This window comes from Populus nigra, chromosome 8, assembly GCF_951802175.1.
Source record: "Populus nigra chromosome 8, ddPopNigr1.1, whole genome shotgun sequence".
NCBI classification, from domain to species: domain Eukaryota; kingdom Viridiplantae; phylum Streptophyta; class Magnoliopsida; order Malpighiales; family Salicaceae; genus Populus; species Populus nigra.
In genome coordinates this window covers 20,280,062-20,295,739 of record NC_084859.1, presented here as the reverse complement: position 1 = coordinate 20,295,739, position 15,678 = coordinate 20,280,062, and the positions used below count along the sequence as shown (strand labels likewise).

Here is a 15,678-nt window from a genome sequence, read left to right as displayed (position 1 = left end):
AATCCGTTGCAGATTACTTAAATAATCTAATATTTTTTTAATCCTTTTTAGCAATGGATTTGCTATTACTAAATTCAAAATCTGAAGCATGTGATGATCCAAAGGTATTGAATTTAATATTTCACTAAGCATGTCTTTATTCGCAGCAGAATTACAGGATAGAGGAACAATAGTAGGATTTGAATTTGGATTCAAAGGAAAGAAGCCAAAGGTATTGAAATGACCTTTAAATTGTTTAAATTGTCCAGTGAAACCCCAGAGAACGACACCTCGGGAAAAGATTGAAAAATTAAGGAGGCGGCAACAAATTCAGGCAATGCTTGCCATTCAGAAACAGCAGCAGCAGCTCCTATTGATCATTCTCCCTGTCTTGTTTAAATTGTTAATTTTTTTTAAGAAGCAATTTATGTAACGAATTTGAACCAAAATCCAGTGAAAATTACTTTGTTCTAACCACAAATGTTAGAATGAGAAAAGTACAATACTAATCAAATCAACTTTAAAAATTAATTATAGCAAAAAAGATATTGAAATAGAATGATGATTATTTATGTTGTATATGAAGAGGAATGAGAGACAATAGGAAGAAAATATCTGTATTTCATTCATCCAAACTTATGAGCCGCTCACGCTTGTAGAAGAAAATTTGGATCAGAATCCTGCAAAGAAACAATGGAGGATTTAGACCAAGAGCATGAAAAGGATACGTAAAATACACAAATAGCTACGTAATGATATTTGAAAAACCTGTTGGTTTGCAGGCAGCAATCTTGTTTTGTGAAACTATGGTGCTCCAATCTGCAATGCGCAATTGGTGATACTGACATGAAAATGCAAAGAATTAATAATGGTGGAGAAATACAGAGTAACTGAGAAAGAACATCGAATGGAAAAGTTCACAATGAGCCATACCTTAGGGAGCAAGCAGATCAATTTTATCCTGTGCATATTGTTCTGGCAAGAAGGAAGGGTGACAAACCCTTCATGAACTGTAAGTGGAAAGTTGGATTTGGATCCTACCTAAAAAAAAGCATAGAATTAATAGTGGAACATGACAAATTTTAACTGAAATTGCCTTTGATTACTGAAAAGAAAATAAACTATTTAGTAGCAATACCTCAATATATTTAGTAGAAAATAAACTATTTAGTAGCTCCTTTTAACTGCTACTCTTTTGCTCCGCTGATGTTGGGAAAATAACTATGCGAGGAATGTGAGAAATCTGGGGCCAATATTTACCTTTCTCCCTTTCACAACTTTCACCCAGCATAGGACAATTGTTAATTACAAGAGAAGAAAGGGAGGAGGGCAACCCTTCTTCTGGCATGGACTCAAGCATAGGGCAGCGAAATATCACCAATTCTGTAAGAGAGGTGAGGTGTTGAAGTCCCTTGTAGTCAAGATATTTCAGGTGTTCTAGGGAATATATTGTAAGAGATGTAAGACTTGAGGGCAGAAGCATCTCTTCAGGGAAGGATTCAATATTTTCGTGGCCACCAATTGTAAAGTGTGAAAGCGAAGGGAGCGTTTGCAAGCCCCATTGCATGCGGCCTGCAATGAGTTTGTTGCATTTCCAAATCTCAAGTGATTGTAATTTGGAGGGAAAACCCCCTTCTGGACACAACTCAAGTTCTAAACAATCACTTATTAGCAAATGGTTAAGGGATGGGAGGAGGGAATGCATGCTCTCAGGCAACCGCTTCAAGTTTCTGCAATGTCGTAACGTAAGTTGTGTTAAGACTGGAGCAGGTAATCCTCCTTTGGGAAATGAAACTAATTTAGGGCACTGCTCGATTTCCAAAGAATGAAGAGATTTGAGCTCATTGAGAGGTCTTTCATGTGCACAGAGTGATCCGAGATCTGGACAGTTAAAGATAGAAAAAGAATTTAGCTTGGGGAAAAAGTCCAGTGGGATGCATTTGAGAGAAGCAACGCCGTCGATTGCAATATCTCCTATATCAGTCGGTGAAAAAACCATTTGCTCGATTTCCTTGAGTAGGGAGTCTTGGAAGTTGAATCGAGAAACATAGAGAGAGTGCAACCCTGAAAGTAAATCTAATTCCCTCCAGCCCAGAGTACGAGAAGCATCGCGCAAGTAAATTGAATTGATGATTGGACACCTAGAAAGTGGAGTCGCGAGCTGCTCACATCCTCCAATTGAAAGTGTTGTTAAACGTGGAAGGTGGTGACCAGGTAGAGCCTTTGTAAGGTTGGGGCAATTACTGATGAAAAGATCCCGAAGAAGAGGGAAGGCTTCCCGGCTGCCTTCGTCTGAAATCCACTCCCGCCACTCTGGCATCCTTTCAAAAAATAATGTTTTGAGGGATTCAAATGGCTTCTTCATAGCAGTACAATTCCCATAGAACTCAGAGCCCACAGTCACAACTTTATCGAATGCTTCAATTGAGAGATACTCTAAAGAAGCTAATTGCCCGAGCGGTGGTAAGGAGGTGCAGTTTGTACATCTTCTGAGCTTCAAGGACACTATATTTGAGAAAGAGGACTCTCCTACCCACTCCGGAAACCTTAAACCTCCATAACCATCAATCTGAAGATCCTTCACCTTTCTATTTGGCTCTAATTTCTCAAGTGTGCTTGTTATGTGTTGCGGGTCATGAGTGTCACCATCCCATGTAAACCTCAGCTCATCAAGGTGCTCTCTACCTTTCAAATTTGCCTCAACAGCATCCCGAGCATCCACCACATTTTGAAGGTTCCCAATATGAAGTTCTCCCCGTAGATGTCGTAGCTTTCCCAATTCTTTAATGCTAGTCTCACTCTGTCTTCCCACGAGAAAGTCAGTCAACGTTTGGAGCTTTGCCAGTTGACCTAAATGTGGTGGCATCTCTTTCAAAGGCGTGTATTTGATGTTAAGATACCGCAAGTTGATTAACCTTTCCAGAGATGCAGGCAACCTTTCGATTCCTGTTCTTTGAAGATTCAGATGTCGTAAATACTTCAAATTTCCAAGATCAGGTAGACTAGCAAGTTGTTTGCAATATTCCAAGATCAACGTTTGCAAATTGAGAAGAGTACTCGCTTCTTCAGGCAACGTTACTAAATCTGACCAGGAAAGATCCAAATACCGCAAATGCTTCAACTTGCTAATTGAACATGACAACACAGATGCATCTCTACAATAAGTCATGAATAGCACTCGTAGGCGACAATGTGTTGACTGAAAGATCTCATTATAAAATTCGGGAGGACAGATCCAATTGTGTGGATAAGTTTGGAATGTGCGTAGAAGCTGAGCTTCACGGATGTTTTCTAATTTCTTGCTGAAAGAACAATCTTCAGTATGTGGCGTACCTGCTACGAGTGATAAATGTCGGGTCCTTCTAGTCGCCTTGGAAGAATTATTCGGGCCGTAGCAAAATTGACCGGACACATGTGTAGCCAAGTCATGCATGATATCGTGCATCACAAATGATGAGGGAGAGGCACTTGATTGCTGGAAAAACGACCTTGACAAGAGAACATCAAAGCACTCAGCACCTGCCTTTTCCATCTCATCATCTACAGAGTGGACTAAGAAGCCCTCTGCCATCCACAGGAGCACTAACTCATCCTTTTGAAATGAATAATCTTTCGGAAATATGGCACAATAAGCAAAACATTGCTTCATATGTGGCAGGAGATAAAGATAACTTAATCTCAAAGCTGGGAGGATATTGTCTTTGGGTAAATCCCATAGATTGCTTTTCAATATCTTCTCCCACTCCTCGACATCTCTTTTGGTGCGTAGCAGACCTCCGAGTGTTATTGCAGCTAGAGGAAGGCCTTCACACTTTCTCGCTATTGCTCTACCAATTTCTTGTAACTCTTCATAAGCATTGGGATTTTCACCTCGAAATGCATGAGTGGCAAACACGGCCCAGCAGCTGTCTTCCGTTAATTCTTTTAGATAATGAGTTGGAACAGTTCTCATGACTGTTGCTACACTTTCATTCCGTGTTGTGACAAGAATCTTACTCCCTTGTGCTCCGCACTTCAGGGGGGTAAGCAAATTGTCCCACTCAGCATAATCTTCCTCCCAAACGTCATCTAAAACAAGCAAGAATTTCTTTCCCCGCAATCTCTCCTTCAACTGAAGCTGGAGGGGATCCAGATGATCAAAATCAGGCTTTGAACCGAACCCCTCAAGGATAACCTTGGTTAACTTCGAAACACTGAAATCTTCTGAAACACAAACCCAAGCTTTGAGACCGAACCGCTCTTGTACTCTGCTGTGATTGTATACAAGCTGAGCGAGCGTGGTTTTACCAACCCCGCCCATTCCCACTATGGGAACGACCCCTAGGTTTTGTCCATTTGCATCATCTGATAGAAGCAACTTCAGTATTGCTTCCCTGTCATCATCTCTACCATAAACACCACGTTCATCCACCAGAGAAGTTGTTCGTCTTTTAGGCGATGATGGTTCTTTTCCAGTGCGGTTGATCAAACCAAGGGCATCCTTTTGTTTTACTAAGTAATCTAGACTCTCCTGGAGGCCTCTTGATTTTTCTTGTATCTCTCTCAACCCCATTATTTCAAGTGGTTTAATGAAGGTTTGAGCTTCGGCTTCCAACTCCTGCCGTAGAGCTTCATAAGCAATCTCATCCAAGAAGTCGTCGGCTTCATAGACAGCGTCTTTATACTCGGCCAGCCAATCCCGCACAGCTGTATTTGTTATCTGCTTCTCCTCAGCATCGTCAAGCAGCCCACCGCCAGATATCATTGTTGTCTTCAACCTCTTCAGCAGCCTATCGTCAAACAAAAATCTGGGATCCAGTTTACTAGAAACTTCTTCAACAATCTTTTGAATTAATTTTGATTCATGCCTGTGCATAGAAAAAGAAAGTCATCACTCATGGATGAAAGATAATCTTTTGAATTTAATGCAAATTTAAAATACAAAATGTAATAAGAGTAAAAGTTATAAGCATTTGCTATCGATATAGGGAAAGAAAAAAAGTACCCATTTGCGAAACTGCGAAGATCCAACCCAGATAAATTTGCAGCCTCCACAAGAGCTTTTCTCCACTTTTGGACCTTCTCCATTTCTTCCTTAAAACATTCTTCATGTCTATCAAAGGCTTCAGCAAAACTCCCCGTCTGTTTTCTAATATCAGAAGGATCGATATCATAGAAAACAGGTAGAACAATCTGGCCAGTTGTGTGTCTGCAATCAAGAATCTTTTCAAGTTCAGCAAGACACCAAGTGGAGGAAGCATAGCCCTTAGAGAAAACCACTATAGAAATCTTGGATTCTTGAATTGCTTTGAGGAGTTGCAAGGAGATTTCTTCACCTCTACGAAGTTCGTCGTCATCTCGAAATGCATGGATTCTTGCATGGTGTAAAGCAGTGTAAAGATGATCCGTAAAATTTTTGCGAGTATCTTCACCTCTAAAACTTAGAAATACATCGTAACCCCAACCAGGTCTAGACAAAGAAGAAGAAGAAGAAGACGCCATGAACATCTAGTAAGGGTTGCTGGCTTGCTGCAGGTAGGAGAGAGAGGATCGAGGGGCAGTAAAATGTCACCTTCCCTCTTTCTTTTGAAGCGCCCATTTAAGTATTGCTTTACATATGGACGTTCGGTAAAAAAATTAAAAAATTATATTTTTAAATTATTTTAATATTTATATGTTAAAAATAATTTTTTAAAAATAAAAAATATTAATTTAATATATTTTTAAATAAAAAGTATTTAAAAAAAGCAACTATATTTTTAAATAAAAAACACTACCATATTTTTAAATAAAAAAAACCTAGCACGTCTTCTTTAATATAGTTAATCTCTAGTTTTCATAAAATTAAAAGAGATCAAAATTGTTAAGGTCCTTTCACTTTCAAAACCTCTCTGCATTTGGCTATATTCAAAGGTTTAAGCCGAAATGAATTATATCAGTAAATTTGTATAGAATTACTTGGTTGTATTAATTATGATTTAACATGTTTGGTATCGATCAATTATGTCAATAGAAAGAATTGATTAATCGATGAAATTAATTAATTCTTGATAAATAGCAGTTTTTCTTCTTTTAATATAGTTCTCTAGTTTTCATAAAAAAGAAATCAAATATTCATTACTACGTACCTTTCATACACTTGTAAACAGTATCTTCTTCGATAAATCTATCTTAAAAACACTTTATATCCAAACTTTACAAAGTTGCGACAAAATAGAAAAAAACAAGAGCAAAAACAAAGAGTGCAGGTGATGCATGAAAGCAGGAGATTTAGAGCTCAGATAGAACCCTGAGGCACAAGAACAAAGACACCGTAAAGAAAGCACTACCATTAAACCCGGCTCGCTTCAATGAATGAATTAAACTGCTGATGATTTATTGATCTATAATATAGTACGTAAATCCAAGAATAAATTAACCTGATTAAAATTAAATTAAATTTTTTTATTTTTTTAGAAAATATCATCATCTTATTTTCCTCTTAAATGGCTTGATAGGTTTGGTTTCTGCTCATTGATTAGGTTAGAATTTGCTGCTATGATAATTTTTTTTTATTTAAAAACAATATTTTCCGACACTTCAAATAGCTTTAAAATTGTTCGGTTACGATTATTTGGTTCCTTTAACATATTAATCAACTATATTATGACTCATAAATTTGTTTGCTCTATAAATTTCTAGACCTTCTCTCTCGGATTTGATTGGTTCGTTTTATGTTGATTTTTTTTTTAAATGTGTGGACCATTTCTTTTGCATGATAACCATGTAACCACCAACATAACATTGTATATTTCATATTTTGATTAATTAGCCATTTGATTGGTTCATTTTTTATTTTTTTGCTTTCCTACTGTTGCATTCTAGGTTTCTTTCTTACCGGTATTTTTAATTTTTCCCATTGTTTTATCCTTTCATATATTGTTGTTTTTTTTTTTCATGATTTCAAACTAAATGCCTTACCTATGCTTTCACGATAATTTTAAAAAAATCTTTAAGTTCAAACCATGTTATGTTCAACAAACAAGAGGCATGTGTTGATGTCTCACAAGTCAAAAAACTTGCCCAAATATTTTTGCTATAATGAATTCGACAATTTTTTATATACAAAATTATATAATTTGTGTTTATTTAAAAATTAGAGGACCATAGTGTAACTTTCCCTTCTAACATGTCCTAAATACCATGGGTCTGCAACCATGCTAGACCCAAGCGTTATGAGTTTGACAACTATGTCAAGCCCAAATCTTGTCAGACTAAGGTACTTGGCAGAAGTATTTATTGTTTTTTTCTTAACAATACATCAGAGATTCACAAGGAATTATCAATTATCCTCAGACTATTCAGCACATTTTCATGAGTATTTTGGTCATCAACAAAACCATTACATTTATCTAGCTCATAAAAATTATGCAAATCTTAGGTGTCAAGCCCAAGCACTATTGGTCTAACACCCATGTCAGGCCCAAGAGCCTTGGCCTGTCAGGGTTTTCCAGATCTAAGTACTGATGGGTGAGAGGTGAGAGGAGAGAGAGAGAGAGGGGATGGTTTAAAAGAAGAAAAACATCATTTCTTTGATTCCGAATACCAAAATGTTAGCGTTTTGTTTCAAATGGTTGCATATAACGATGGAAGTTTGGCTTGAGTGTTTTTTACTTTTAAAGTGTCTAAAAAAATTGGATCTGAGATCTAGAAGAAATTGGTTTTTTGGTTGATTTTGGGTTTGTAACCGGTTTTTTGCACTTTTGGAGTTAAGAATTCTTTTAAAAAGGTTATCAATGTGATTTTTAGGTGTTCTGGGTTGAGAATAGATTTTTAAAAGAAAAAAACTAGCTACCCTGAGTTTTTGGCAACTGTGATGGCTAGAATGTGGGTATGATGAGTGTCATGTCTTTTTTTTTAATTCAACTGAGACGAACGACATGTCATCCGCACAATTATCAAAAGAAAAAAAAATAAAGGCCCAAACAGTTTGAGTCTGGTAACCACGCCAGACCCAAGCGGCTTAAGTCTAGCAATTAGATCAGATCCAAGCGACTTGAGTTTCGCAATTATACATATCAGATCCAAGTGTCATGAGACTAGAATCAAGTCAGACCTAGATGACTTGGGTTTGACAACCAATACAATAATAGAAGAAAAATACCGTGGCGGAGTGGGGGCATGTGTATGTATATATGTATATATAATACGTGTATTTTGCTAACAAATGTAATTTTTTTATATCATAATCTATGTTAATTAATTTTATGAATATTGTTTTGGATGTGTGTGTATGAACTTGTGTATGCGTGGGCTGCGGGTGCTAGGACAATGGAGTTAGGTCCCACATTTTATTAATTCTACTTGCTTTATTTGCCAAGAGATCCCATCGTCTAAAAAGTGGGTTTGATTGGAATGACTTTTATTATATATGCCAATCTTTCTTTTCACCTGATGTGATCATCATGCAGAAGAACACTTCACTTCATGTCTTCTCTCCTCTTCTCTTGTCACTTTTCGTTGACAAATAAATTATAAATTAGTTGATGAACATTGCTATGAATATTATAAAAAACTTCATTACACATTCTAGAATGTTGCATAGTATTTGTTTAACTCAACGAATTGTGGAGCAAATTATAATAGAAAGAATCATTATATTAGAAAGTACAGGTTAAATTGCGAAAACAAAAATATTCTTAATCAGTATTAAGGATACTAGTTGTTTGATTTGAATAATAAGATCCAATCCAATAGAATTAGGTCTGATTGGTTTTATCTTTCACCTGTGGAAATAACCTTTTTTTTTTTTTGATATAGATGGATCATTTTATTCCAAATTAAACCTCTTTATAAATATAATTATTAAACTTCAACGATTAATGATTTTTTAAATAAAATATAGTTAAGAAAACATTTTAAAAACATGTTCAACAATCAAATGTGTTTGTTTTTTTGCTTTTAACACAAATAACAAAAATAAGATATTTGGTTACATATGAATCATAGTTTTGTGATTGTTAGACCCATTACAATTTACGGTCCAACAATAAGCTACAAACTCAGTATTTTCTCATCCACCGACAACTTCACCAAAAAAAAAATCAAGTTATTTTACAATTATTAAGATACCCAATCATCTTTCTCGTCCTCTCCACCTTCACTTTTAAAATATTACAACATCAAGTCATCAACTTTCATCATAATTTTAATAAAACACTTTTAAAATATCTTTTATTAAACAACATTTTTAATTTATAATTATAATTAAATATTTATTAAAATTAAAATCAACTAACATTAATCTTTAGAACTGATGATTCTAGCCATGAATTCATGGCTAATCTCATAAAAGACAAACGGTTAGAAATAACAAAGCAATACTAAAAAAAAAAATATCAACTTAAAAAAATATCAAGCAAACTCGAACAAATTTATTAAATTTAGTTTAACTCTAAAACTCGCAACCCATGTAATCCTAGGCTTAAGATCAATAAAAAAAATTGATTAAATAAGATCTCTTTTAATATAGTTAATCTCTAGTTTTCATAAAATTAAAAGAGATCAAAATTGTCAAGGTCCTTTCACTTTCATAACCTCTCTGCATTTGGCTATATTCAAAGGTTTAAGCCGAAATGAATTATATTAGTAAATTTTGTATCGAATTACTTGATTGTATTATGAATTAACATGTTCGGTATCGATCAATGTCAATAGAAAGAATTGGGTTGCGGGTGCTAGGAAAACGGAGCTAGGCATGTTGGAATAACTTGCTTTATTTGCCAAGAGTTCCCATCGTCTAAAAAGTGGGTTTGATTGGAATAACTTTTATTAGATATGCCAATCTTTCTTTTCACGTGATGTGCTCATAATGCAGAAGAACACTTCACTTCATGTCTCCTCTCCTCTTCTCTTATCATTTTATTCCAAAACTTCTTTATAAATATAATTATTAAACTTCATCTATTAATGTTTTTTTAAATAAAAAAATACTTAAGAAAACAATTTAAAAACATGTTCAACAAGCAAATGTTTTTGGTTTTTAGCGGTTTTTGCTTTTAACACAGATAACAAAAACAAGATATATGGTTACATATGAATCATAGATTTGTGGTTGTGAGACCCATTACAATTTACGGGCCAACCATAAGCTACAAACTCAGTATTTTCTCATCCACCGACAACTTCACCAAAAAAAAAAATTCTGCAGTATGAAAATTAGCATTTAGACAACTAATCGGTTGTAGCATTACCTCTTGTGGCTAGAAATTAGCATCGTTCTTTAAAATGTCTGGCCACCCAAAGTTCTTTCTAATTGTCTTACAACAAATCTGCAGTCTGAAAATTTATTTAGACAACAGGGGGATGTACTTGAAAAACCTCCACTTTGAATTGAAACTTCTCCGGCTCTTTCCTGGCAAAGTGGTTCATTTTGCTTTGCAAGATCAGTATCAGCCCTTGTATACTCTCTTTGCTAAGAATTTGACCATATACAGCCCTGGTATTTGCTGTTCTAATTTCATCAGTTCCCATGAAGATGACCAGGTTCTGCAGAACAGATTAAAAAAAAAATTATGACTAGGATTTCCATACAAATTTTGCTTGCAGAAATTACTTAAACAAGAGCTGTTCTTGTATCAGAATTCCAAGCTTTACAAGTTCCTACAAGCATGAGATTTTTAAGAAAACTTCAAATGAGTAAAAAAGAAAAAAAAAAACTGATCCCAAAATTTCTTAACAATTCATCAAGCAATGTTTCCTACAAAGAGCAAAACTTGTAAAAAAAAATAGGATGCTTACCCCTAGAATAAGTCATAAAACTGCAAGAAATAAGCAATAAAAAAAGAGCACGATTGAATTTCTCTCTTCAAAGTTCAAAAAGGTTTCTTTATTAAATTAAACAAACAAAACCCATAATAAATCTTAAAAAACAAAAATCATAGAACACCCTTTTGTTTGCATATGCACCAACCCATTTTCAACAAACCAAAACTCAAAAAGCTAATTCCTTTGCCTTTTTTCTCTTCAAAAAGGGTTCTTTAAATTAATCAAAACAAAACAAAAACACATTAATTTTAAACAGTATACTTCCAAACCAAATCAAAAGGCACTGGCTTTAAATACAGTATAAAATAAAGCAAAAAAGGTGCCACCTTTACACTTCCTATGTTCTCTACATAAAAACCCCCCCATGAAAATAAACAAATTAAATTAAAAAACAAACATTAAAATATTATTATAAGAATCCATATCATAAACGTGGTTAAAATATTCAACAAAATAATCGAAATGAGCGTACCTTCTTGTACGGATTGGACCGGAGAGAAATAACTTTTATTATATATATATCAATCTTTCTTTTCACCTGATGTGCTCATAATGCAGAAGAACACTTCACTTCATGTCTCCTCTCCTCTTCTCTTATCACTTTTCGTTGACAAATAAATTGTAAATTAGTTGATGAACATTGCTATGAATATTATAAAAAACAAAGAATTGTGGAGCAAATTATAATAGAAAAAATCATTATATTAGAAAGTACAGTTAATTGCGAAAACAAAAATATTCTTAATCAGTATTAAGGATACTAATTGTTTGATTTAATGTTTGCGAAAACAAAATAATAAGATGCAATTCAATAGAATTAGGTCTGATTGGTTCTATCTTTCACATGTGGAAATAATCTCTTTTTTTAATATAAATGGATCATTTTATTCCAAATTAAACCTTTTTATAAATATAATTATTAAACTTCAACGATTAATAATTTTTTAAATAAAATATAGTTAAGAAAACATTTTAAAAACATGTTCAACAATCAAATGTGTTTGTTTTTTAGCAGCTTTTGCTTTTAACACAAATAACAAAAACAATATATTTGGTTACATATGAATCATAGTTTTGTGATTGTTAAACCCATTATAATTTACAGTCTAACCATAAGTTATAAACTCAGTATTTTCTCATTCATCGACAACTTCACCAAAAAAATTTTTAAGTTATTTTAGAATTATTAAGGTACCCAATCATCTTTCTCATCCTCTCCACCTTCACTTTTAAAATATTACAACATCAAGTCATCAACTTTCATCATAATTTTAATAAAACATTTTTAAAATATCTTTTATTAAACAACATTTTTAATTATAATTATAATTAAATATTTATTAAAATTAAAATCAACTAACATTAATCTTTAGAACCGATAATTCTAGTCATAAACTCAAGGATAATTTCATAAAAGACAAACTGTTAGAAATAACAAATCAACACTAAAAAAATAATAAAAAGAAAATATCAACTTAAAAAAATATCAAGCAAACTCGAACAAATTTATTAAACCTAGTCTAACTCTAAAACTCGCAACCCGTGTAATCCTAGGCTCAAGATCAATAAAAAAAAATTTGCTAAAGCAAAAAATAGAGATACAATTTTATAAAAAAAAATCTAAGGATAAAATTGAAAAAACAAATAACAATAAAAAAAATAAAGATTAAAAAATCATGGGATGAAATTAAAAAAAAAAGTAATTTGATAGATTTTCTTAAGAATTTCCTTAATTTGAAAACAATTTGTAAATTAAAAAACCATAGAGGATTAAAAGGTTTAATGGTTAAAAGACAGTTTTATCACAATCATGATAAACAGTAATTTCTTTAAGAGATTTAGTTTTTTTAAAAAATTTAATTTAATAAAAATAGGAATAACATACCATTCTCTTTAACGATGCCATTGATTTTAGATTTAAAAAAAAAAACAATAATTATAATTATAAGAGAAGAAATATTTTCTTAAAAATTAAGAGAAATGAGGAAATTAATTTGTTAATGTATTTAAATAAGATCATATATTCTTTTACAAATTAGAAACAATGAATCTAGTTTAGATAATACTTTCTTGACAAAAAATCAAAGCAATCTGAATGCTTGTATATACGAATTACATACATAAAAAATAAAGGAAACAAAATAAAATCATTTCACACCATGCCAGAGTCACATTTTTAATACCAATGTTTCTCACTCTTAAAATTTTTACTCTCAATATAATTTTAGTCGGTGTAAAAAAAAAACAGAGCAACACCATGAGTCGACTCAGCCCGACGCCTTGAAGGAAGCCTCATTTCCACCCTTATTATTGTCTTTGCCAATGAAGGGTCCGGCATGGCCTTCGCTAAGGTCACAGACAGTGCTGCCAACATACGCGCTAAACTCATCGTTGCAGCCATCGCCCATGCTTTCTCCCTTCTTGTTTTTGTTTCTGTCGGTGTCAACATCTCTAAAAAGTATTGGTTTTTGGCAGCAGCAACCAAAAACCCAATTCCAAAAAACGACCCCAGCTGCAAGATTCATCCTTTTTCCCCATCATCCCCGCATGCTAGAACATTCCAAAATCCCATCAGCCTCAACAACACAACTGTTTTTCTTTTCTTTAAAATAAAAAACTAAAGAAAAGAGACGCAACTTGCTCGTAGAGTTAGGCCAATCACAAAAAAAAATATCCCATCTCCTCATTTTACTTGCTAAAAAAGAATTCAGGAAAGGAAAGAAAAGAGATATCAAAAGACAATAATAGCAAACAGCCCTCTGTTCCTTTCTACCAGCCTTGCAAAAGTAATTTACAAGGGGACCAACAACTCCATCGCTGGAAGTAATTTTCACCACCTGCCCCTTCTGCAGTCCATAGTATCGCACAATGGCATCAGATTCTAGCAATCTTCGGCTGTAGAACATGCATGGTAATGTTCACCAGCAGGTCAGTGATCTGAATGCAAATCAAACCGTGAAGTGATTGTCGAAAGCTTAAATGGGTAACCTTTCTAAATATAAGCTACAAGGACAATATGATACATAAAGATAAAATGATAATTTATACACATTTCCATTAGCTTTGGAGAACGAGCATTCAAAAAGATCACCGCTAGTATCACAGACATGATCAAAAAGTGACTAGCATGACCTCTTGTGGCTAGAAATTAGCATCGTTCTTTAAAATGTCCGGCCACCCAAAGTTCTTTCTAATTGTCTGACAACAAATCTGCAGTATGAAAATTTATTTAGACAACAGGGGGATGTACTTGAAAAACCTCCACTTTGAATGGAAACTTCTCCGGCTCTTTCTTGGCAAAGTGGTTCATTTTGCTTTGCAAGATCAGTATCAGCCCTTGTATACTCTCTTTGCTAAGAATTTGACCATATACAGCCCTGGTATTTGCTGTTCTAATTTCATCAGTTCCCATGAAGATGACCAGGTTCTGCAGAACAGATTAAAAAAAAAATTATGACTAGGATTTCCATACAAATTTTGCTTGCAGAAATTACTTAAACAAGAGCTGTTCTTGTATCAGAATTCCAAGCTTTACAAGTTCCTACAAGCATGAGATTTTTAAGAAAACTTCAAATGAGTAAAAAAGAAAAAAAAAAACTGATCCCAAAATTTCTTAACAATTCATCAAGCAATGTTTCCTACAAAGAGCAAAACTTGTAAAAAAAAATAGGATGCTTACCCCTAGAATAAGTCATAAAACTGCAAGAAATAAGCAATAAAAAAAGAGCACGATTGAATTTCTCTCTTCAAAGTTCAAAAAGGTTTCTTTATTAAATTAAACAAACAAAACCCATAATAAATCTTAAAAAACAAAAATCATAGAACACCCTTTTGTTTGCATATGCACCAACCCATTTTCAACAAACCAAAACTCAAAAAGCTAATTCCTTTGCCTTTTTTCTCTTCAAAAAGGGTTCTTTAAATTAATCAAAACAAAACAAAAACACATTAATTTTAAACAGTATACTTCCAAACCAAATCAAAAGGCACTGGCTTTAAATACAGTATAAAATAAAGCAAAAAAGTTGCCACCTTTACACTTCCTATGTTCTCTACATAAAAACCCCCCCATGAAAATAAACAAATTAAATTAAAAAACAAACATTAAAATATTATTATAAGAATCCATATCATAAACGTGGTTAAAATATTCAACAAAATAATCGAAATGAGCGTACCTTCTTGTACGGATTGGACCGGAGAGAAATAGAGAAGCGGAGGCTATCAAGATCAGGGCAATTTCCAAAAATGGAACGGAACTCCATGAGTGAGTTCTGTGTCAGCCACATCATAGCCACGGTCTTTGTGCATTTCCAAAACTGTCCTTCAAGAAATGTAGTACCTGTAGCTCTGTGTCGACCTGTCGTCTACCAACTCCGCCAGGCATCGATCGCACGGCTGAAAACACCGTGAATCGAAGCGCGGTTGCCGTTAAAGGTGTCCATGCTTTCTGCCATGGTTTACTTTTATTATTCACTGTTACTTCGTTTTTGGGGTGAAACAAAGTTTTTTTTTTAAAAAATATATATATATATATATATATATATATTAAATAATTTTAATATATCTTAAATAAAAAATATTTTAAAAAATAAAAATTAGACAGTGTTGTGTTGGAGTGTCTTTTATAAAATTGAACCTAAAATCATTGATGGGCCTCTATGATTTTATTTTTTATGGCCAGTGAAAGGTTTTATAGCCATATTTAAGATTAATGGGCTGGATATGATCATCCTTGATGAAAAAAGATTAACAATTTGATTTGACTCTGTCCAAGACATGCTACCCATCTAAAGTAATAAAGTTATGTACGTTTAATGTTTAATGTAGGTTAATATAATAATTTGTTATCTTGGATTTTAAATTAAATTTGATATAATTTAATTTGATATAATAAAACTTAGTTAATTTTAT

The 15,678-nt window shown here is 33.5% G+C and overlaps 1 protein-coding gene and 1 pseudogene across 1 annotated transcript; both read right to left on the bottom strand.

Moving 5' to 3' along the window:
• Window positions 1-861: 861 nt before the first annotated feature.
• On the bottom strand, window positions 862-5,466 carry LOC133701146 (putative disease resistance RPP13-like protein 1). Its single transcript, XM_062124967.1, has 3 exons — window positions 4,964-5,466; window positions 1,118-4,826; window positions 862-1,020 (listed from the first exon to the last, which is right to left on the bottom strand). The coding sequence occupies exons 1-2, from the start codon at window positions 5,464-5,466 to the stop codon at window positions 1,160-1,162; spliced, it is 4,170 nt and encodes a 1,389-aa protein (XP_061980951.1). The 3' UTR covers window positions 862-1,020; window positions 1,118-1,159.
• A 4,821-nt stretch (window positions 5,467-10,287) lies between these two features.
• Window positions 10,288-15,221, bottom strand: LOC133702013 (DNA-directed RNA polymerase V subunit 5C-like; annotated as a pseudogene).
• Between the last annotated feature and the right edge of the window lie 457 nt (window positions 15,222-15,678).

Coding starts and splice junctions, on each gene's coding strand:
- LOC133701146 (XM_062124967.1), bottom strand. CDS start 5,466: ATGTTCATGGCGTCTTCTTCTTCTTCTTCTTTGTCTAGACCTGGTTGG. Junction 4,827..4,963: donor CTTCGCAGTTTCGCAAATGG/GTACTTTTTTTC, acceptor TTCTATGCACAG/GCATGAATCAAAATTAATTC.